The sequence below is a fragment of the Toxorhynchites rutilus genome, chromosome 1 (genome assembly GCF_029784135.1).
Source record: "Toxorhynchites rutilus septentrionalis strain SRP chromosome 1, ASM2978413v1, whole genome shotgun sequence".
Taxonomy (NCBI): Eukaryota; Metazoa; Arthropoda; class Insecta; order Diptera; family Culicidae; genus Toxorhynchites; species Toxorhynchites rutilus.
This window is the reverse complement of record NC_073744.1, coordinates 24,852,904-24,877,206: the sequence shown is the minus strand read 5'-3', so window position 1 is coordinate 24,877,206 and position 24,303 is coordinate 24,852,904. Positions and strand designations below refer to the sequence as shown.

General features: G+C 40.1%; 3 protein-coding genes across 10 annotated transcripts in view; 2 read left to right on the top strand and 1 right to left on the bottom strand.

Moving 5' to 3' along the window:
* The window catches only part of LOC129770580 (Y+L amino acid transporter 2), a 35,719-nt gene extending 28,210 nt beyond the window's left edge, over positions 1–7,509 (bottom strand). The window contains exons 1-2 of one of the 8 annotated variants that reach the window (XM_055773540.1): positions 7,425–7,509; positions 6,212–6,643 (exon numbers count right to left, since the gene is read on the bottom strand). In XM_055773540.1, the coding sequence (XP_055629515.1) occupies positions 6,212–6,387 (176 nt within the window). In that variant the 5' untranslated portion in view covers positions 6,388–6,643; positions 7,425–7,509. The other 7 variants (XM_055773548.1, XM_055773506.1, XM_055773529.1 and 4 more) reach the window with 7 other exon arrangements.
* A 7,976-nt stretch (positions 7,510–15,485) lies between these two features.
* LOC129762308 (uncharacterized) lies at positions 15,486–16,091 on the top strand. The gene has a single exon (XM_055760474.1). It carries the CDS (start codon positions 15,679–15,681, stop codon positions 16,048–16,050), a length of 372 nt encoding a protein of 123 aa, XP_055616449.1. The 5' UTR covers positions 15,486–15,678; the 3' UTR covers positions 16,051–16,091.
* A 4,386-nt stretch (positions 16,092–20,477) lies between these two features.
* Positions 20,478–22,699, top strand: LOC129772354 (hydroxylysine kinase). Its single transcript, XM_055776202.1, has 4 exons — positions 20,478–20,610; positions 20,678–21,067; positions 21,497–21,821; positions 21,880–22,699. Exons 2-4 carry the CDS (start codon positions 20,817–20,819, stop codon positions 22,501–22,503), a joined length of 1,200 nt encoding a protein of 399 aa, XP_055632177.1. The 5' UTR covers positions 20,478–20,610; positions 20,678–20,816; the 3' UTR covers positions 22,504–22,699.
* Positions 22,700–24,303: the final 1,604 nt, after the last annotated feature.

Sequence of the window (24,303 nt, the reverse complement as noted above, 5' to 3'; positions counted from 1 at the left end):
TGCCAGCCATCACACAATAGGTTCGGTTCGGATTTTCTGTTACTGTTCTGCGTCTGCTGAGATGGTTCGTTCTGCGTTGAAGGTGTAATTTTGCTGGAGATACTATAATTTAAAATTCGATATAAAATAAGTGCCTCGTCGCAACGTTAGGTGCTCGCTATTGACTGCTACGTTTTGAAGGCACAGAACAAATGTATGGAAAAATAGAAATGCTTTAAAATTTCGTCAATTTAAGCTGGTCACTGTGCGAGAAGTTTAGGGCAGTCAATCCATCATTGCATTATGTCAAGTTATATTAGCTGGATCCAAGGTTGTCACATTCAATTCTGTAAAATTTTCCTAAAAAAATCTTTAAATCTGTATTTTTAGCCAAAAAATCTGTATCGAAAAGTTAAGGGAAAAAAATGAAAATAAAGGTTTATTTTCACTTTGAACTTAATTTTCTTATTCATGGGTTTAACTAGTCGTGTCAATAAAACAAAACAAATCACAGAAAAAAACTCCTCGATCCGATACATAGTTCTTCGCTTTCAAAATAGCGTCCATAATTGTGGGAGCCAACAGACTTCCGGATTTTGTTTTATTTGCATTATAAAGCGAAAATATTCGCTCAACACACGCTGATGATTGTCATCAAAAAAATGTCTTACAAACGACCTTAGCAATGGATGCAAAAATTTCCCATCACGCCTATTAACATCCAACAGCTGGGACCATATCTCAGTCACTCAATTTTTGTCCAGTAAGACACGACTTATGTAGCCTGAATTCGTTATCCAAGCCTTATCTAATACCTGCTTCAGCGGTTTGAGGAAATTGATGCATCAAATCATCAAGGTTTGGGGTAGCTTGACGATATTTTAAGGGTTTATCAAGACCGCAATTATGTTCCACGGGTTCAATATAAATGTCACGCCAAATCGATTTGAAGGTGAATTTTCTGCTTCTTCTGCATCGATACGAACGCAAACATCCTCAGGCTTCTTCAGAATGATTTCAAAATCTTGCACATCAAGGTCAGCATCAGCGAATCGTTGCCTATAGCTCTCCAAACATAAGTTACCCAACAAGATCAACAATAACATTCTTGTCTCATTTTAAGGTTCGCAAAATTGAGAACTTTCTGATTGAAAAGTGCGATTGACGGTATTGATGAGCAGTAGAACAAAGTTTAAGAACAGTATAATAAGTTTAGTCATAGGATCGTTTAATTGAGACAATATACGATTGATGAATTGATCATGGTGATATTCAACTCGGAACGAAAAGAATAGTTTAAGCTCTCCAACAGAAGCCATCTCGTTGCGTTACGTTCAATATTTAAAAAAATCAAGGTACTATGTAAGCACTGCAATAAATTCAATATTTAAAATTGGATTTTAAAAAAATCTATAAATTCTGTATCTTTGCTGGAAATCTGTAATTCTGTATATACGAATTATGTATCTGAGATTTGGCGAAAAATCTGTAAAATACAGAATTTTCTGTATATATGGCAACCCTGAGTGGATCGTTCCATGGAAGCTGTTCCAGAGTAAGCCGTAAAAAACATTTCTACACCTGTTCGTTCGACAAGGCATGGACTACGTGATAGGTGGACCAGACAGGAATAGCATGGTCAGTTCTGAAACAATTTGTTCCTCAATCCAGTGTTTTTTTTTATCCAAAATATATATTTTTATTGAGGCTCATATGGCGTCAGTCTAACGGGGCCGGGAGTTCAATATTTCGACAATGTTTGCTTATAACTATGTTAGTAATATGTAACCGATTACTCGCGGTTGGCTCGAGGTTAGTTTTACAAGTGTTCTCATAATTGGTATGTTGCAGTCTTCGATGCTCTGTACGTGTGCCCGACACGGGAAAACTGCTATTGGGATGCAGCTGACCATTAATCAGCAACGCCCCCCTAGTCTGTACCCCATATCTAGCGTGGTGCGTCTTTCTCGACTCGAGGAATCCAGGATAGAATGGTCACTAGCCGGCGCAATCATCAGCTCGTGTAGAGTTGTCATGAGCGGTACAACCTTTGGCTCTTGTTGAATGATCAGTGGACTGCACAACCTTTGGCCCGTGTATCTGTAAAGAGTGTGTGTATGTATTGCCGCGACTAAGTAAAAGTTTATCGTTTGGATAGGAGGGATATGAAACGGGGACACAACGAAGGAAACATCATTAAACGTTGACATCGGCGTTTCTGAGGAACAGGTATAGATGAAGCAGAAGATCAGGATCACGGCTACCTAAGATATCCCGGACGGGGATATCCGATTGTCTGCCTTGTGCTCTCAGTGCTCTAGAGAGCTGAGAGCGAGCAGCATGGAACCGGATACACGACCAGACAACATGCTCGATGTCGTGGTAGCCATCGCCACAATCACAAAGATTGTTTGCTGCGAGCCCAATGCGATAGAGATGCGCGTTTAGGTTGTAGTGATTGGACATAAGCCGAGATATCACGCGAATGAAATCACGACCTACATTCAATCCCTTAAACCAAGCTTTCGTCGAAACCTTAGGGATAATCGTGTGTAACCAACGACCGAACTCATCTTCACTCCACATGCGCTGCCAACTTACGAGAGTATACTGACGAGGAATGTGGAAAAATTCATTATAATCAATTTGCCTTTCAAAAAGTGTTCCTTCTGAAGCGCCCACCTTAGCTAGCGAGTCCGCTTTCTCATTGCCCGGTATCGAGCAATGAGAGGGAACCCATGCTAAGGGAACCCATGTAATCTTGAATAATTTTTCGACCAAAACACTCAATAGTTGTCTTATTCTTGTTAGGAAATAAGATGAGCATTCATCAACTTTCATTGAGCGGATTGCCTCTATTGAGCTGAGACTGTCTGAAAAAATAAAATAGTGGTCGATGTGTAATGTTTCAATGATCCCTAATGCGTAATATATCGCACCCAGTTCAGCGACATACACGGAACAAGGATCTTTGAGTTTGAAAGAGGCACTGGAATTTTCATTGAAGATGCCGAAGCCAGTGGACCCGTTTATGAATGAACCGTCAGTAAAGAACATTTTATCAGATCTAACTTTCTCATATTCTGCTGAAAATATCGGCGGAATAGAATCGGAGCGTAGGTGATCTGGGATTCCATGGATTTTTTGTCGCATGGACAGATCAAAAATTACAGAGGAATTGCAGAAGTATGGGAAGCAAACTTGGTTGGAGATGCCTGGTGAAGGGTGCACGTCGTGGGTAAGGTACTCATGGTATAAAGACATAAAACTTGACTGAGGAGTCAGTTGGAGTAGATTTTCGAAGTTATCAATCACCAATGGATTCATGATCTTGCAACGGATGAGAAATCTGGATAATTCTATTCACATATCTATTCTGTGAACCGAAGAGTAAGCGGGGGTACTCCTGCCAAAACTTCGAGACTCGTCGTATGTGTCGAATGCAAACACCCCATGGCTATACGCAAGCAACGATATTGTATTCTCTCCAGCTTGAGAATATGAATCCTGGCGACCATTTCAGTTTTCTCCGTAGAGAATTCGATACCCAGCTTGAGGGCCCACGTGAACAGATTGTTCAGGGTATCTTGCAACGACTTTTGCAGAACGACGGGATTAGTACCCGTTTTATGCTTCGAACTGATATTTATGCTTCGAACTGATATTCTGGACTGCACAGTGACTAATGCCATTCGACTATTATCTGTTTAGATTTGGTTCCTCGGCAATGATGAAAAATGTACTCTTTTCTTTTTTTTAATATTGAATGTGCAATATAATACGTTACGTTTCTTTTGCAGGAAAAACAAATTTTTTGATTAATAATATGAATAAGCCCTATATACAAAGTATTTATCATCGCTAGCCACTACTTTTTTCCCATCTTTCTGGTGATTTACCGTTTCCTTCGCGGAAGAAGTGTTCATCTCTTAAAGCCAACCATGAATCCAGCCAATTTTTGATACCCTGTTCTGAAGTAAAGCGTATTCTTCTCAAAGCGTCAAGGTCTGGACTATAAGGCGGATGGGCCAAAATTTCCCATCCACTATTTTCCAAATAGTCGAATAGCAACATGAGGCCAAGCGGTGTCATGATGGTACATTTTCGACTCGTGTCTAGTCTTATAATCTGGACATTTTTCGCTTTCATTTCGTATGGAACATAATTTCCTTACATTTGGATGTATCCTGCGGCCTTGGGTTATTTAGCAATAGGTGGTCGAGTTACTTCCAATAGTTCTGCAAGTTTTGTTTGTGTTTGACACGAATCTTGATCGAGCAATGACTCTACTTCTTCGTTTTCAAACTTTTATCTGTTGACTCGGAAGCTTTTTGTCATTAGTACTAGAATCACTACTTTTAAATTGTCCCAACCATTTCCTATAAAATCTATCCGATCGTGCAGAGCCAGCTTAAAACTCTACAAGCATTCGGAGCGCTTCAGCTGCACAGGAAATCAAACTTACCACTAATGGTGCAACGAAACTCGAAATTTTCAACGCAGTAAAAATTTAACATGTTGCGCAAAACTTAAAGACTTTTAAAAATATTTGGTTGACACTTCACGATTCAACAAAAATCAGCTACCGCCGTCGACTATTTATAGTACCTTGAGCCGTCTTGTGGAAACGGAACGGATAAGGTTGCACTTCCAATAGTAAACACCGTTTGCTATTTTAAACAACAAAGAGATGAACTACAATATTATTTGAAAAACGGGAATTGTCGCGGTATGTGGATGCAGGAAATGGGTATATTATTTAGGGTGACCACTTCAGTCCGACTTCCCCTACCAGCCGATATGCTCGGAAAGGAACTCAAAATTAGACTTCACGTATGGATTACCTATAAGTGGTCATGGCAACATTTTTCATAATCTCTATTAACATATTAAAGACCGCTCACGAGTTTTCTCGTGTTTCGCATTCCGTCTATTACGGATGGATCACGAAATAACCCGTGTTTTCTACACTTGATGGTTGAATCTTTGCCATGAATCCAAGCCAAGATGCCAAGAACCCAACAAGTCCTACCGATGGCTCGCCTTCGTCTCATCCACACCGAAGGAAACGATCTCATTCGTTGAGTTCGAACAAATGAAGCGTACAAGTTTGCCCCAAAACAGACTCTTTAGCACGCTCCCTGATATCCTTTTTTCTGAAATGATCCTGATTTTTGTACTCTTTACATTATTCGTAATAAATATACTGGTTCCCATGTCAAAGTTTTCTGTCATGATAGTTCTCCGGTTCACACTTGTATAAATCTTACATTAAGTTAAATTCTCTAGACGCAAAGCTGTTACTTAACTTTTTTTATATCTACCCTCAATTGTTCCGTGGCTTTCCAAAACAGTGCTAGAAAATTTCACGAAACCAGATTATCTGACGAATTTATGAAATTACAACGAGATTTGGTTTGAGGAACAATATTGCTTTATTGAGGATAATGTGTGTGTAGAGGTATCCCCAGAGTTATTAATGTAGGAATACCGTTCAAAGTGTAAAATTACTCAGAAGAAAATTTTCAAATCCACAGTCAGTATAAAAAAAAAATATGTAAATTGTTCGTCTGATTCAAAGTAGAATCAACTTTAATGATGGGACTATGGTAAATATATCTATAACCGTACTGAATATCATAAAAATTAATTCAACAAGTCTTCCACTGTTGATATGCTTTCTTCATTTGTTTAGTGAAGATTCATTCCAAAGCATGGACGATGAGTTCAGTGAAAATTTGAATATTGATTTCTCTGCAGTTGACTGTAATGATGCTGCAGGTTTTTCGGAAAAAATATAAACGATCAAAAGGTCAGGCGAAACACTAGCATTTCCGCTTATGCGATTGATTCTTTGTTTTTAAGAGGCTTTAAACTTTGCAGTTCATTCGCCTCTAGCTTATGCGAGGATTTATACGATCCTTATTAATTGTTTTACATATCCGGTCTTCGCCCGAAGAAAGATATACTTTGTTTCTAGTGGGATTTGGAATGGATTCTGTATTATGAGCCACTACAAAGCAAAGCAAAGCAATTTTAATTTTCATTCTTCCTTTTTTTTTAAATTAGTTGGCAACCCTGTTCACACCCAATAATTAATTTTAATTTTTTCACGATTTTCCTTTGTTTTTTTTCTCTTGATCTCTCAATCGGTCTTAATCTCTCTATAGAGTTATGTGCGGCAATTGTTACAAAACGTTTTACCCCGTTTTACTCAGGATTGTATACTTACTTCGTATACAGAAAAACTCCAGCGGGTGAAACGAAAATGCCGGATCCTATGATGGTACCGACAATGATTGTAATCCCATTGATTAGCGTTATCTTGCGCTTCAGCACGACTTTTTCACCACCCCCAGCGCCGCCGGCATCCTTTTCAGCCAGCTGATCATTGTCGTTGGCCGTCATGGTTGGGTCGGAATATCAGAATTTCTTATAACTTCCGCCTTTCTCGGACGGAAATTAGCTAAATCACTCCCGCCACACGTTCACTTTACGTTTCACTGCAATATATTTTCCCGCACGTTTTGTTCTATTTATGCCGCACGCACGCACATATTCACCTGGTTTCACGGTCACACACGACCCTGTCTGCGACGCAACAATGTGCTTCGGAACCACACGTCAATATCGAAGCTCGTGAGGAGCGCCGAAAATTTATGACCTATAAATAAAAAAAAACTGCACAATAACAAATGTTCTAGTTTCCCAAGACCGAACTGTGGGTACGATCGGGAATGTTTTCTGAATGAAAACCGACTATACACAACCGTTCGCAGCAAGGCAGAACTTATCACTGAAAATTTACCGCGCTCAAGCAATGGAGAATCTATGCTTCTGTCTGTGCTGGGAAACCTATGCGAAGGAACTCATAGCATAATGTTCCGCACGCACACATGCTACCATGGGGGTGTGTTTACGTTTTCGGCAACATAAGAACAAGTCCCAAGTGGTGGTCACTACTTGTGGTTTTCGGCAAATACGACTGACGCAATAAACCTTTTCTATTTCCCAATTCCAAATGATGGTAACCAAAACCGGATACAATTTCCTTTACTCAAAATGTTCATAGGTCACTTTTGCCATCTGTATGATTGATCCGACGTCACCGATTCACTCAGTTCCAAAAGTGACTGTAGCACCGTAAACAACTTTCCGTCTGGCCATGTTTTCAATGAAAAATGCATCCAGCAGAGCCAATTTTCCGCTCGATTGGACGATATCTCCCCGAACAAACCCCCGAAACATAAACAGACAACGGTCCGGAAACGCACCAATGCAAAAATATTAACAGAACCTTCGCCGCTTATAGATATCACAGCGGATGCGAAAATTGAAACAGAAGACACATACACACTCAGAACAGTCGCTTCAAAAACGTGCCTATCGATCCAGAACCACCGCGCACCAATAAGTAGAAACTTTACAATCAAATATCTACGTACGTACTGTCACTCCACAGTTCCCCGGTTCCTTGGGAAGCTATTCCACGCCACGCGTCGAAAGTATCCGCTCTCGCAATGATGTTTTGAGCGATTTCTACGATATCTGGCTTTTTTTAGCGTCGTTGCTCTCATTCTCTCTCTGGAAGACGGTTCTCACCTTTTTTGTTGTATGGGAAATTAATAGAAAGTCACTCACAAAGCGGTGACTTTTCGGTGAAGTGAAAATGAGAAAAATCTGTATTCTGTAGCCTCAAGAAATGGATAAACAAATGTATATTAAACTGGAAATATATGTTAATTATATCCTATTAACAGAGTGAATGGCTACCAACGAAAAACAAAATGTTGAAACAAATTTCAAGTTTTTATTTGCTTATATAGTTTTAATTTTACTTTATTTTATATTATACAGACTCACAAATGACAGGCATATTTTCAAGATAAATGCAAGCCCTAGTAGAACACTTGGGCTAATTAGTTACACTTGATCAATGGTTGGTTGGTCGGTCTGATGCTAAAACACATCAAACCCTATACTGCAGAACACTATTCATTCTGTTCAATGCGGTAAACTTTTGCCGGAAATGTGTGTACCACGTCTCGCTATTACTGAAAGTTTGCTCTTTTCATAGTATGGTTAGGACAGCAACAAAAACTGTGTGAATTTAACTAGAACATGAAGAATTTTTTAAAGAAACCGGTCAAGCATTCAAACTATGAAGCAACATTCATGAACGAATGGCTCGTATTGTCTCGATTTCGTTGAACAGATAGAGATATCGATGCATGAAAACACTTGCTTGTCAACTCGGGAACGATTGGTTGTATGTGTATCGTCTCAAACTTCGTTATCACTTGATTCAATGTTTTACTAGAACAGTATTCTTATTTTTTTTGCCACTAGGAATTCAGAAATTTGAGCATTCACACTACATGTTCCATTTCCTGGTTAAACCATTACCATCGGTTTGTCATTAACGGAAACCCTTAGAGTGTCATCCCTCACCCCCCTTCGACGATAAGTTAAAAAATTGTAATGGGTTGTATCTAGGACACGACCGTAATTTTCGACGTAGAACTACGGAATTATATTATTCAATCCACTTGTTTATCACTTCGGATATTATTTTAGAATGCATCGAAATTTTTGTAATATCTTTTTAGCTATTTATATTTTTTTTACTTCAGTAGACCCGAAAGAGTCGAGTAGAGTCGAAAGCTATCAGCATTTCTCGTTATTTGGTTGAACTCGCATCAGACTTTCTCCTTCCCACTCAGATATCGATCACAAACTATGAACTCTTTTGCTCCTATATTCCGCTTGAGATGTGATCGAACCCCACAACATGCAACAGTAAGGTTACCCTACTGGAATTTGAATGCATACTCTCATGAATTATACGTTTATCTAAATAAATGCAGTGTATATCTATATTACAAAATATCCTCGTATGCTGCTTTTCTTTGTTGTAGCACACCTCGATACAGAGGGCTTCCTCTCCTTGTATCGAGCTGTGTGTGTATGTGTGTGAAATCAGCATTAGGCATGAATGATATCCGCTCGTTGTGTTGTGCCCTTGTGGAAAGAAACTCTATTCCATACTCCTCCTTCACCCGACAAGAAAACAATCCTCTCCCGCTCGACGCTCGGCGGCAACCATGTTGCTTCGATGACCACCAAACGAGAAGTGGTGTGGCTTCAAATCGTGGATGGCTTATTTAAACCAAATATGTTGAAAACGGGCAGAAACAAATGTATCAGTTGCTCGTTATTGCAGACATATCGGCAGAACAAATGTATGGGAATATGAGAATGCTTCTAGTTTTCATTAATTTAAACTGTTTAGGCATGAGTGGATTGTACTGTATAGTATATCAAACGGATCTTAGAGAATTTCAAAAACGTGCAATTTGTTCGCTGTGAAAATAGTTATTAACATTAACTTTATTTCACAAAAACGTGACCTGTTTTCTGATTTGGCACCCTTCCTGAAAGACGCAGTTCTACGTCAAAAAAACCTTCAAGTTTTTGAACGAACATCACGCGTCAGTGATTGATGATATTATTCACTGGAAAAGTATAAGGGTCTGGTACTAAGGGCACTAACAAAAGCTTAATGTAGGACTGTGATCGTTTGATAATATTGTTCACTGGAAAAGTATAAGGGTCTGGGACTAAGGGCACTTGAAAAATTTGTTTGAATTTTATTCTTTTGATTGTTCCGAAATTCGTGGATTTTACTAGTCTCATATTCCAAATGAAGGATCTGGAAAGATTCGTTTCTTACATGGATTGGTTTCTGTGAACGAGTTGTAAGAGTAGAAGTGGTATTGAAACGGACAAGTGAGTTTCATGAAGTTAAGCGGAAATGAAGACGTGGTCCTAAGTCCAAAATTTCACCATGGTTCATGCATAAGATTCCGTCTTGGTTTTTTTCGTTTTGGATGGAAAAAATCTTCTAGTACTTTGATCTTACTTTGTACTTGCCTAATTATTTTCTAGCTTTTAGTACATTATTATGTTTAATCACAATTAAACCGTATAGACGGCGCCAGTGGTTGTATGGTTAGCGTAACAGCCTCACAATCCGATCGGCCTGGGTTCAATCCCAGCTGGCGTCGTTGGGATTTTCTGAGGCGAAAAATCTCTGGTTACGTCTTCCTTCGGAGGGGAAGTAAAAGAAGTTGGCCTGGCTCATGAGTTGTTGAGTCTGATAGGTAGGAACAGGTGGAGTCGCCTCCCTGATGTCGGTGATTGGCACTAAAGTGGCGGAAAATAGGCCGACGAAAAAAAAGCGAAGATAAAAAAAAAATTAAACCGTTTAACTTAAAAAGTTTGTTTTACTTATTTTATTTTATAGTTTTTAGTACATTATCTGCTTCATTAGAATATTTCTCTATAATAAAACCATTGAACTGTATTCTATCAGTCAAATAATTTCATTTGATACCGATATTGAGTGGATTGCAGAAAATACATAGTGTGTTCTCCAAGTCAAGTTCGTTCGTTTTATACACATATCTCAATCAACCTTTTTTTTGAAATGATATGGAATCAGCTATTTTGTAGCGGCGGCCAAATTGGATTTTTCAAGATAAGCAGTTTTAAAATGACAGCATAGATAATGGTGTTTTATTAATTCGGTCAGTTCCTATTGGTCAAATTTCTGTTAATGTGGGACAACCCTACAGACATACCAACAGTTCAAGCTAAATCAAACCGTTTAATAAAGTAATTTGCTATTTTGTGATTGCGGCCATCTTGGATTTGGATTTTTCATGATCTACCATTCAAGCCCTTTCATTTTGTTACAATTGATAGTAGATACAGAGCTTAAACAGAACCAGGACCCAGCCAGGAGAAGTAACACTATTCCATCTTAGTAGTAAAAAGTAGTAGTAGTAGGAATTCATTCTCTCAGCACGGCCATCGTTGAACACAGTCTTTTATTATCCTCAATAGTTTAAGAAATATTTTTAGTTTAGTAGTTTGTCTAATAAAATATTTGTACTTTGTGAATAAAATACGTCTTCGTTTGCTACGTGTCGGTGTTATTCGTCATCCTATGTCTCTTATCGCTGCCCGTATCACGTAACGCATTCCGTACGTAACGCAACGTCCCCTGTTGGAATGAGAAAATATTCAAATCACGGGGACGTCCAGGAATTAGTACCACTATTGGATCCGATGAATTGAAGAATTCGGAAAGGGTTGCAACACATTTGATACCCATATTAATCGGGTTTTGAGAAAATATGTAGCCCGCCATTTGGTAGGGGCAGCCATCTTGGATTTGCATTTTTCTTAAATAACTGTGTTCTACTAGTTAACCCCTTTCATTTGATACCCATATTAATAGGGTTTTGACATAATATGTAGTCCGCCATTTTGTAGGATTTCGATGGATTTGCATTTTTCATAAATAACCGTGTTCTACTAGTCAAGCTCTTTCATAATAATAGGGTTTTGAGAAAATATGTAGTCCGCCATTTTGTAGTGGCAGCCATCTTGGATTTGCATTGTTTATGAATAAAAAAAAGTTGTCAAGAAATACAAATGTTCATTTTTTACTTTCAAGGTGAATACCATTCAAACTGAATGTGATCGGAACTGCGTGTTGTCCTTCTTTTATAGGTATGTAATAGCCACAATGGAGAGGCTCAAATTTTGCTGCGAAAAACTGAAGTTATATTTGAAAATTCGTTTTTTACATATTAAACTTGTTTAATCTTATCAATAAATGGGCTTTACTGAAGCGATTTCTTTAAAAGTACTAATTTAGCATAGCGCTTTGAAGGCCTTCTACCTCTTCAATTTAGCCCTGATTCCTTCAATATTTTCTGAGCTGCCTCCATGTTAGTACCTTCAGTCGTACAGCCAGTGGGGCTTTGAGTCCGATTGTTTAGGAAGCATTACCAATTCCGTTAGCAATAGTGGCACTGTTTACAATCCCATCGAAAACATTCACCAAAATCGGATTTACGTTTTGATCTGAGGCTAAAATTTGAAACGGCTTTAATATTTGCTCTTCCTTCACATTACCGCTTACATCTAGGATATTTGTCGGGTTGCCTCCGTTCAATTTGATAAAGTCCATTATTGCCATTACCAAGCCGGCTCCATTCACCAAACAACCAATGTTACCCTCCATGGCGATATAGTTGAGATTCTATAGCTTGGTTCCACCTCCTTCGGGTCTTCGTGAACGTCCATTGCGAAAATATCTCTCAGTCGAAACTCGACGTTGTCATCAAAATTTAACTTAGCATAAATTGAAATTATTCGTCCGTCATAGATTTTCAACAGTGAGTTAATCTCCTGCTCCTTTAAACTCCAGGAAACGGGTCACGTTTCCCCGTCTGGAAGAATATATAGAAAAACAACAATAAACAACATTCATCTTTTCGCCTTATACGATCGATACTCACTGCTCGGAGATATGGACGCCCCTCTTGAAACTATTAATGATCTTTGCCTCGGCCGCCGTTACAGGTGTTGCGCTCGCAAACGCATAAAAGGGATATGAACTTACTGAAATCCTTTAAAATGCCCTCAAAAATAACATAAGTAAACAGCTTAACGAATATGGATAAATTATTTTGACGTTTGTTTCAAGTCAAGGCAATGTTGCCACTTTTGAGTTTGTCGATTAGGTTTGAATCTCGGACGGATTGTAGAATCTAGAAGTCGATCTCGTTCGGGTTGCAGAATGTAAAAGTCGATCCCGATCGGATTGTGAAATCCAATCGCCGATCGTGAACCGGAATAGAGGTGAATATGTAGTCCGCCATTTTGTAGTAGCAGCCATCTTGGATTTGTATTTTTCATAAATAACTGTGTTCTATTAGTGAAGCCCTTTCCATACAAACGAAACACAAATTTCTGCATTACTGCATGATAATCGTCAAATGATTCTACAAGAAAAAAATATTTCAGAGCGACCAAACTAGTAGAATGGTTATTTCTAAAATTTCGTAGCATTATAAAATAATATTCGCAGTTATAAACTAGCGACTTGAATTAAACTACAGCGTAGTTCTACGTCAACAATGCGGTCGTGTCTTTGACACAACCTCCTATAATTTTTTTTCTCCCAAAAATTAATGCAATACTAAAAGGACAGTTCTGACGACATGAAGGCCATTCGAACGCCTTTGACCAAAGCGTTGAACGCCATTTCTCAAAATATACTCTGGAGTCAATGAATAACACACATCACCTGTACGCCCCAAGCTTTAGATCATCACGCATAATACGAATTAGGCTGCATTTGTAAACGTTCACCTCGACTGATAAACAATTTTCTTTGCGAAGAGGATTGCGCCAAACGCGTTTACAACCGGCATGGACGACACTGTGCAGCCTCTATGGGTCTATCTCCCACATCAGCTGTTTCATTGTAACGTTGTAGTGTATGGAACACGAATCGTTCATTGGTCGAAAGCGGTTTGAGCAGTGCCTAAATAACTCGATAGTATAGAGTATTTACTCTCCATTAGAAAGGATCACCAACCTGAAAAGGATTAATTGTTTTGTTTACGAACAAAACACATAATACTTTTAAGATGGTTGCCAGTCTTCCATGTTTCACAATAAACACTGCGTCCGGAATAAACATGTCCACGCTGCTGTTCACAGTTTTGTGTTTGAGTACAAACATGATTTTTTCGTACCTATGTTAGAAAATGTGACAAGTTTGTATACGTGGTATGTTTGGTTATACGATGTTTAATCCCAATGTTTCACATGATGTTCGAACATGGTGTACAGTTTCTCTTGCATTTTCACCCCAAGCACCGGCAGTGCGTAGAGTAGAAGAAGCGAATCGGACACCACACCACCACCACTCAACGCGTGGTGTGTTGGTATGTTGACATGTAAAAAATGCTTTCCTTTCATGACAATGGATGCTTCGTCTAAAATATTGGGCAAATAAAATAAACCTCTTTTTCTGTTCTGAACAAAATAAACATCGATTGATATGAGAGTTTTTCACATTTGATATCATTATTTAGTGCACGCATAAATTTATATATTGAATTCATGTAACATTCGCTATTATTAGCTATTTGAACAAGTACTAAAATTGAATTATTCAGCAGTGACATGTTAGGCGTGATGCTAACCACTCGACCACGGGAGCAACTATTTTGGCTGGATCTTTGAATACAAATGGCCAATACTGCTTGTTCGCGACGATCGTGACCCGAGCTATAAAACGAGCGGAGAAGAGGAGAAGAAAGGATGATGCAATCGCATGCACACATAGCATATGTAGTGCAGTGTAAGTGTAGCTTTTAGTTTTTTCCTTCATTCAGTTTGTGATAACATCGAGAAATTAATGGTGTGTTTTAGCCGCTGAAATTTCTCTGCTGGTTCTGCTTTGTGCCGCTGAAGGTTGCATCTAAAACTAATTTTTGGGTATTTATTTTTTTGGTCAGCATTTGTACGACGTCGCCCGCTATGCAGTCGGCTCCCCAGACTTTAATTGCCAACATGCACGCAAAAAAAAATAGAAAGCTTCTTTCTATTCAGAGAATGTTTTCTTTGAACGAAACCAAGGATTATTTAATCAGACTTGCAAAATGTGCATGAACGATCTATTAACTTTTACTTAGTCGCGGCAATACATACACACACTCTTTACAGATACACGGGCCGAAGGTTGTGCAGTCCACTGATGATTCAACAAGAGCCAAAGGTTGTACCGCTCATGACAACTCTACACGAGCTGATGATTGCGCCGGCTAGTGATCATTCTATCCTGGATTCCTCGAGTCGAAAAAGACGCACCACGCTAGATATGGGGTACAGACTAGGGGGTCGTTGCTGATTAACGGTCAGCTGCATCCCAATAGGAAGTATCCCATGTCGGGCACACGTACAGAGCACTGAAGACTGCAACATCCCAATTATGAGAACACTTGTAATACTAACCTCGAGCCAACCGCGAGTAATCGGTTACATATTACTAACATAGTTGTAAGCAAACATTGTCAAAATATTGAACTCCCGGCCCGTTAGACTGACGCCATATGAGCCTTAATAAAAATATATATTTTGGTGCATGAACTTATAGCCTCTTAGTTCGTGCAATTTTTGAAATGCGAACTAAATTTCAAGTTCGTTTCTGTGGAAAAGTATTCTACGAAGAAATGTTTTGGGATGAATAATTTCTGTCCGTGTATGAAAAGAAACGAAACGAAAGCAATGAATACTGCGACATCGGGTGATATGTTTGTACATGATGTTCTTGAATTATAAACATCGTGTTTGTTTTCACATGTCTATGTTTGTGTATCATTGTTCGTGTTGGGGATAGACACTCAACACTAGCGAGAATCATGTTCGAATTCAAACAAAAACATGGAATTTTCATATCGCGTGGACATGTGTAAGTGTTTTTCGGAAGACTGATGGTTGCAGAGTGATTTCGATATATTGGCCCACCTTAGGATATACTTATAAGTGCTTTGCAAACGACTTCTTTACTATTCAGTACAGTGATATCCCTCGTTTCAACCGTTTCAACCGCACACACTCGAAGGTATGGGCAGAACAAACGCTTGCTCATTGGCAAAGGGGCAGACTGAAGCGTATTACGAAGAGGAATAACAGCCAAAGGAGACAAAAACATTCCAGTGCGAATGCATTATACGCCGTATTCGTCATTCGTTAAATATTCGAACTGATTATCAATGCGCATCAGTTTTGTATTGATTTAATCTAAACTTAAGAAAAACTGACTCAGGAATGCCATCGGCGGAACCACCAGTGAAACAAGGGGACCAAAATCAATCCTCGTCGGAACCAGCAGCGGAAGTGCATGCAAATTGTAATCTCAGTGGCCAGAGCCTGACGGGCGTGAACGGTGCTTCCGGTCACCACCATGGCCAACAATCGGCTCTCGATCCAGATCGTCAACTCATTCCGGCGGATCGTATTGAACACGTCGAGGATTCCGCGGCGCCCATCGAATTACCCACGGTGCGGGAATTTACCCAAAACGATAAAATCAACAAGTTTCTGCTGAACTCCTTCCTGCAACGGATTAACGAGACGGACCTGACACAGTTCCAAGATGTTGACGAGCAGGTTGAACCCGAGCAGGATTTTGAGGCGTGAATTTTTTGCTAACATAACATGATTAAAATATTCCAATTTTATATCAGTTGTTTACATTGCGCAACGAAAGAAAAAATACGCAGTATTCCCGTGTTTGGGTAGGATTCCGCGATTGCATGTGGTATCTTTTGATAAAATGTATAATTATAAGAACGAGAAGCAGTGCATTCTATACATGTGTCCATTTGCTTATCTCAATAAACTTTTTTGCGATTTGTAAATAATTGCGTTTGTTTTCCGAACGGCATGTTTTAGACTTGCCTTTCATGAACTAATCCCGTTGCAATAAGTATACGAGATTTGATTTCAAGCAAACAAAAGTTGCTTTTTGTGTAAATAAATTGAGAACGGAGACTTTTTTTCAATCAAAAGACATATTTATGATTACTATGCTAGTGTCAGCAGCGTCTGCAGCCTTTTTTTTTATCGTAAATCCACCGATTAATCGTCTGGTGGTGACATTCGAGTTTAGGACCTAAACTATTCTCTATCAGATTAGAAGGTCCGAAAGTAGTTTTAAATTGCTAAAATTTGAATGAAACTAGCAGAGAAGACGATTGTCATTTACAGAGAGTTAGTTCCACCTGAAAATCCATTTTCGCTTCCCAAATTCGGAGTACAAAGTTCAATGTTCCGTCGGGGTCCCGACCGAACTAGGGGATCTGGCCCACGTTGGTCTTTGTTGACCTACAGCGGACTGTTTGATAAATCATTTTTTAGTCATCAGCTGTTCCTCTACTATCAGAATTACAGAATTGAATGAACTGTTTATGTAGCTCAAGTAGTTCACAAAAGCAAAAATAATTTAATTTTCTACAAAGTTTTCTTCTTTCTCATTGTCATCGTTGCTACGCACTGTTTCCTCCAAATCGGCTACACTGCACCAACGTTTCATCCGGTCCGAATAAACGGTAGTGAACTTTCTCGCCGCCTCAAAACCCGGAACAGTCTTGATCTCGTAACGATCATTAGCACATACCTTGGCCATGATGAATGGACCTTTGAACGGGGGCTCCAATCCTTAGCCACCAGGACCAAATTGTTTACCTGGTGTCTTTCTGCTTCATTTCGATGATCGTCGAAGTATCTTTTCTGCCACGCTTCATTCATCTGCACTCATAAATGTAGCTCCCTTGTAGGCACCCGGACATCTTCACTTTCCACCGTCACCGTCCACCACCGTCTGAACGTCATCATTAGGCCGGTACGATAATACTAAAGAAGTTGGCGAAACTCCGGTCATTGCGTTCGGCGCCGTATTTATTGCACTTTGCACTGTTTTCACCTTTTCATCCCACTTTCGATCGGCTTCATTCACGATGGACGATTGGCGGTCACAGATTAGCACCAGAATATGTTGGAAGACATTCGAGACTTAAGACTGTCTTGCCGCTGCACACTGATGAGAAAATTCGTGTTTAACAGCTCCAGAACCATAGTACACTCGGCCATGATTTCGATTTCTTGCGGCTCTTCAATTGGCGACCGGCTCAGGGCATCGACACGCTGCAGCTTTGGGCCCACTCGGTGCTCGATCCGGAAATTACACTCAAGCAATTTCAAGAAGTATCGAGCCTTTCTTTCCTTCAATTCTATATAGCCTATAATTCTATATATCTGCCAACTAGATACTGACGAAAACGCTCAACGCTCGCCACCACCGCTAAACATTTCGAACTCATAACTGACCGCTTCTGTCTGTAACCCGTGACGCTGGGAAAGCGTGCAAGCCAGTCGCTACCGGGGCTTTTACGCAGATAAGCGGCTGGCTTATGCGCCACTCCTGCGAAAAGGAGACCAGCCGACGTGTTTGCTGTCGTTGCCCGGCTTTGAGACACTCAACATCTGAGGGCGGTCACTAAACCCGGTTTGTTCCGCGACTGTTGGCTGCGCTCCAAAGAGAGACCCGCGACACCGTTTGTCCGCGTTCCGAACCTAAAAAGCAACAGAAATCCACTCCGGTGGTGTTCAATGTTCAATGAACACCGTTTATACTGAAATTCTCATCGCTGGATCTACCTCAATGATGATCGGTCCCACCCACCTTGAAACTTGCTTCAGGAGAGGAAGCGGGGGTTGAAGCTGTATGCCAACAACAGAAACGAGTCTTAACCCTGGACTCGTGACCTCACACTGAAAAATCTATTCGGTTTGACGGGTTTTAGGCCACACCGTGAGCCAGTAAATATACCCATAGTTTTCCTTGCCTAACAATCGAGAACTACATAAACATTTATTTACAATAATAATCTTTGAACAAATTAATTATATATTTTCCCCAGAGCGATTCATTTTATATATTCTAGACAACATAAATTACAAACATTATTTCCTTAAACATCTATAACATTTTATTTGGTAATTTAGGTTTCGTTCCTCGGACCCATCGATTCTCCGAACGGCGCGTTTCCTAACTACTCTATCGCCTCATCTCATCCATGCTTTTCTTTATGTCGACGGGCTTGCGCTCACCGTCGGTAATTCTACCGTATAGAACACGCTTCAAAAATAGTGTGGCATTGGTTAGTTGTGTTTTGTCTCTATTTAATTCTATTTATTCATGCGCATGTGTTAATTATGGAAATAAATAGGTTTGTACTCACGACCTAGGATTTTACTTGGTTCTACTTTACCGTCGTTCGCTGCAGACGATGAACGGGACGATGAATTTCGAGTCCACACACGGGCGAGTGATGGCTCCGTGCTGCGTACTGTGTGCTGTTCCTCCTTCTTACGCGAGTGCTGTCTTGCGTAAGCGCACCGCGCGGCCTCCAGAAACGACAGGGGTGGCGGCAAATTCCTGACTTCGGACGTGGGGTCAGTAGCGGTACTTCCTAAACGCAGAAACAGCAGAACGAAACATCACACAGATGCCACATATATAATAATACATTTAGCCACATGCCACGTGATTGAGCTTACCTCCAATTTCATTTGATTGTGCTCTGGAGAGTATTAAACCTTTTCAGCATAACTACACTAACGCTTATCACACCAATCTAATCTCACTAACATGGAAATAACGAAAGAAAAGGAAAACTTCAAAAATACTGACTGCGATATAACTTATTTTCACCACTTTTGTCTTTAAGATGGGTAGCACGCGGTACTAAATCACTAACCGCTTCTACCTTCTTCCACGGACATAGTCGGAATGGGCGATCACACTTTTCGATCCTCAGATCAACCATTTATTCATTGGAACGATGTTAACAATTCCGTAGTCGTTCCGAAGTTCCTTCTGTGCTTGGATTCGTCCCGCTTTTTAACATTCGCGGGCAATTGTCTTTTCATCTCCCGAGCACAGTTTAAGTCGAGTCGCTGGCCGGTTTTAGGTTTCCAAGAACAAGAAAACCCTCCGGAAGACTCTTTCATTTGCGGGAAAAACAGAAAGCGAATAAAGTCTTCGAGGCATGTGTTGGTGCTCTGCGTCCTGGCTAAATTGAGCCGCCGAGTATGGTTAGGCGCCCAAATCGAAAATAAGAATGGCACTCGCATTGCCATGCATCGCATGCATCTCATTCTACACAGAGAAAGACGCTCAGAAGCACATATCGTTGTTGATTCTGAGCTGTAGAAAATAATACGAGGGGTTCTCCAAAGTAATTTGTGGTACACGCTACATATCTTTGAGTTCTTCTTGCTCTTCTTGCTTTTTGCAGCAGAATCCCCTCCACTCCTGCACTCGAAGTATCCCACTATGCAACTCTACTTCTGCATTCTGATCGTATAGCACCAGTATGGGTCTCAAGCTCTTTATTCGCTCAAACGCCTGCTGTTGTTCTGCTGCCCACACAAAATAAACATCTTTTCGCAGTAAGTGAAACAGGGATTCCGCAATAATGATGTAGTTCTGCACAAATCTTCTGAAAAACCCTGACAGTCCCAGTCAGTGACTGCTGGACCGTATGCACATTCCCCGGAACACGGAACTCAGAAACAGCTCTAAACTTCTTCTTACCCGGCTGTACATCTTCCGCACTCACTTCAAATCCCAGAGATTCCACTTGACACTTCATGATTTTGATGAACAAGAAAGCTAGGCGATTCAGTTACCTTCAAAGGGTGAATGGTGAATAATGTTTATTTGCACAGTTTTCCCTAAGCACGCAGCATGAACTATTCGCGATTGCGATGATGACTATCAAGAAAGGAAAACCCTGATGACTATCAAGGAAAAGATGTCACCAGTAACTAGTATTGTATTCATGAATCCCTGTTTGATGGAGGCGATCTGGCGTAGTGGTAACATCCATACCTCTCACGCAGAGATCACAGGTTCAATTCTCACTCCCGACATTCTTCCAAATATGGAAGTAAAAGTGAGTAACCAGCTGGTAATATAATAGAGATAAAAAATTGAATCCATATTTTAAGTTCCGTGCATATCTATTCCCACGGTTTTAAGCTTCGCACACCATTAACTTAATAAATTTAGCGGAGCATTGTATTCGTGTTTGTATACGTCTTGTTGCACTCTTCTTCCAGTCCATGTTGATTTCAAAACTCAATTTACATTCCATCTTTGGTTCAATCAAAAGTGAAGCAAGCACAAACAACGTGAGGGAAAAGTTTTATTTATCGTCTCACTTTATCAGTCCTCCTGTGGTCTTCTTCTTCTTCCTAGCCTCACCGACCCATCAGTGCAGTCAGTGGGCAAATCGTTTGGATGTTTCGCGGCGTACTTCTATGGTCGTACCGCGATAGCTTCTGCTTAATCGTGTTTTACACTGCCTCGAAGCAGGAGGCATCCTCACGGTTGCAGCATGGAGATGAAAACATTGCACAATAAGCGCTCCTCGCTCGTCAAGACTGAGCTGCCTGAAAATGGTTCGGACGAAAATGGTTACAAAGGTGAAAGTGGACCGGAAACGCTGAAGCCAGGCTCGAAGATTCGACCCATCGTGACCGAGGAAGGTGTTCGGAAGCTGGCGGAGCGACTCTATGGGATCATTGTGCTGGAGATGTGCGAACTGGACTCGTACGATGATAAGAACTTCCTCATTCAGGCTGACAGGTTAGTAGTGATTGGGGGGAAGACAGAGGGTGTGGTCTCATGCTTCTATAGTTCATCCAGAGTTGATGTGAGAATGTCGTGATTAGGCGACTTGAGCTATTGCCTCGTATATGTGAAATTTGTTTTCTTAATTCCGAGTTGCATAATACTTTTTTAAGCGTAAGTGACATCAGCTGAGGCCACGTGATACGATGAAATCCACGATCGGCTTTGAATGAATCATTGAACTGTTCGCCTTGCTTTGTGATGATTTAATTTGCGGAATTAGTATATATTAGAGATCGAATATCACCACCGCATGAGGTATCTCCGCAGTATTCCCTTATTGGATATCATTCTCTAACGATAGGATATATATTTTACAGCCAAGTGCGACATTTATTAAGATTGTTTTTTTTGCATCACGAATAATTCTTGTGCTATTTTTAGACATATCAAGAACCCAATTCTCAAAACGGTCAGCCCCAATGGTTATGTGCTCAAAATCGCCAACACGTTGGACTCCAAGGATGAGAGCTTCTTCGATGCACAGTCGGAGGTTATGATGCTGCTGGACAAACGAAACATTAGCTGCCCTCGGCCAGTGCAAAATATCTTTGGGAAGTATCATTCGGTTGAAACACTCGGCGAAAGCAAGCATGTGGTTCGGTTGCTCGAATACATTCCCGGGAAGGAGTTCCACGGGGTGCCCCATCCGGATCATATGTTCTATCAGGCGGGAATGTTCATCGCCAGAGTGGATGCTGCTTTGAAGGTATTTTGAATCCATCGGATCATCGATCATTTAAACACCCTTACTTTCATCCACACAGAATTTCACACACGAGGGTATCCTCAAGCGTAAATCCATCTGGATGTTGGATAATTTCCTGCAGCTGAAGGACTTCCTGTATGTGGTGAAAGATGAACAGCACAAAGATATGATTGAGTCTATTCTGGAGGCCTACGAAAAACGCATTGTTCCCAACCTTGACCAATTCGAGCGTGGCGTTATCTATGGAGATTTCAACGAGCACAACATCATCGTTAGCCGAAAGGAGGATAATCCCAAAGAGTACAATATCGCCGGCATAATTGACTTCGGTGATGTTTGCTATTCATTGTACGTGTTTGAGCTTGCAATCGCGATGACTTACATGATGCTCGAAGCGAATGATCTGGACACTGGTGGGCTGGTGATTGCCGGATACAATATGCTACGAATGGTTCCGCAGCATGAGAAGGACGTTCTCAGGGTTGCAATCGCTGCTCGGCTTAGCCAGAGTTTGGTTCTGGGGCTGTATACCGCTACGGTCGATGAGAACAATCAGTACATTCTGTCCACACAGGCCCGCGGTTGGACTTTGCTCGAAGATCTGTGGCGCGAGGAGGATAAGGCGATGCTGGAGCGGTGGGATAAAGTGGCCGATGAGTATCTGACTCGGAGTGAGAAATAATGCGATGAGGACACGTACAGATTTCCAAATATATGCTGAAACAAAATGCCTTTTTTAAAGCAAAATAATGTAGAAAATGGATGCAATTACCACAGCTTTAACAATATAAGTGTATACGGTCAATTAGTCAGTGAACGGCAAGCTATTTTTACGTATTTAGTGTGTAGTTAAGTGAATATACAATTATTTCTGAAAAGAGTAATCATTCTTATTTCATACGAATACTGGTGAATCCGGTAATCAATCGAAACTGACACTTTCGCACCGAGTGCGAAAGCTCCACGGTCTACTCGACGTCACTGAGCAGAAAATTTGAAAACAAATTTAAGAAGTATCCAAAATTAACATTTTTATGAACTATTCGTTCCTCTTTTTCACGCATCTTGATCATCTTGTCCCAAAGTGAACAATGCAGTAAATTAAAGTCTGGGCTACCGGGCGGCCAATCATTTGCGAACATGAAGTCTGGTAGGTTTGCTATTAAATTTTTGAATCGTTTTAGGACTTGTTTGCACCGCTCCAACCATTTTGATTTCAAACTGGGCGTCAATGAACCGCTCGCAGATCACCTGTACTCACCAAGCTGCAAATCTTCTCGCAAAATACGACTAAAGCGATTACCATCCATCATCCATTTAATTCACCGTATTCTGATAGACATACCAACAAGTGGTACGTGGTTAGAAAAAACGATATTCTAAACTTTCTCTTCCCTCGGGACCAAGCGCGGACATTAGAATACCACTCGCCGTTATGTCCACGTGGTCATTTTTCTTCCGTTTTTTCGTATACTCTGTAATACTGCTATTGTGTATTTTCAGGCTTCAGGCAGGAAACGAAAAAAAACTTCTGAAAATATTTTTTCTCCAACTCTATTCGGTTTTAACAGACATTTAATTCAAACTCATCAAAACAATATTATTGATTTTCGGTCTGTGAGGTCGTATACGCGAGTATAGGAGGTTTAATCCGAGATGAAGAATAGAAGGTGGGAAGATTCACGGGTTTTGGTTGTGTTGAACTTTGATTGTGTTAGTAGCCAGGAATATAGGAAATTCACATACCAGGCATACCAGTCAGTTGCTCAAATGGTACAAAATTGAATGTCAACGAATAACGTTGAAAGAGAATGTACAGAAGCTAATTACAGATTTCCAAATCATATTTTTCGCATTATGAAAAAAAAAAAACAGAACATATCATGAACTAAAATGTTTAATTTTTTCTTTGATTTCAGAAAAAGTATTCTTATGTCTACTATGTTTGAATTCTAGAGCAACTTCATGGATGTTTGACTTTTGTCAGCAATTGTAATTACTTTTTTCACAATTAGGGTGCTGAAAACTTCAGTTGTCTAGAACTAAGACGCAAGCGGAAAACTTCGTCTTCTTTCTAAGTCAAACGGAGTCAATTAAGTTTATTTTTCAAGTTTATTTTACATGAAAAAAATGGGTTATATCTATGATATAACCGCAAGGTTGACGTGGGACTACCTTAGCTTAACAATCATTTGTATTGTTAGCTTAGCAATTGTTTGTATTGATTAAATTTTTGATTGAATGAAACAATTTCCGAATTCAATTGAATTCAATATATTTACTTTGTGAGTAAAAAGATTGAACAAATGCCATCCAAGGCATCATACCAAACGTAAAGGACTGTATTAAATTTACTTGTAACGAAGAACATAATCTATCACAATGCATGAACTCACCTTCATGCATTGTGATAGATTATGTTTTTCGTTACAAGTAAATTTAATACAATCCTTTTCGTTTGGTATGATGCCTTGGATAAAAT

Excerpts from the sequence above, each read along its gene's own strand:
- LOC129762308 (XM_055760474.1), top strand. The coding sequence starts at position 15,679 with ATGCCATCGGCGGAACCACCAGTGAAACAAGGGGACCAAAATCAATCC.
- LOC129772354 (XM_055776202.1), top strand. The coding sequence starts at position 20,817 with ATGGAGATGAAAACATTGCACAATAAGCGCTCCTCGCTCGTCAAGACT. Across the intron at positions 21,068-21,496 it reads TTCCTCATTCAGGCTGACAG|ACATATCAAGAACCCAATTC; the intron begins GTTAGTAGTGAT and ends TGCTATTTTTAG. Across the intron at positions 21,822-21,879 it reads GAGTGGATGCTGCTTTGAAG|AATTTCACACACGAGGGTAT; the intron begins GTATTTTGAATC and ends TCATCCACACAG.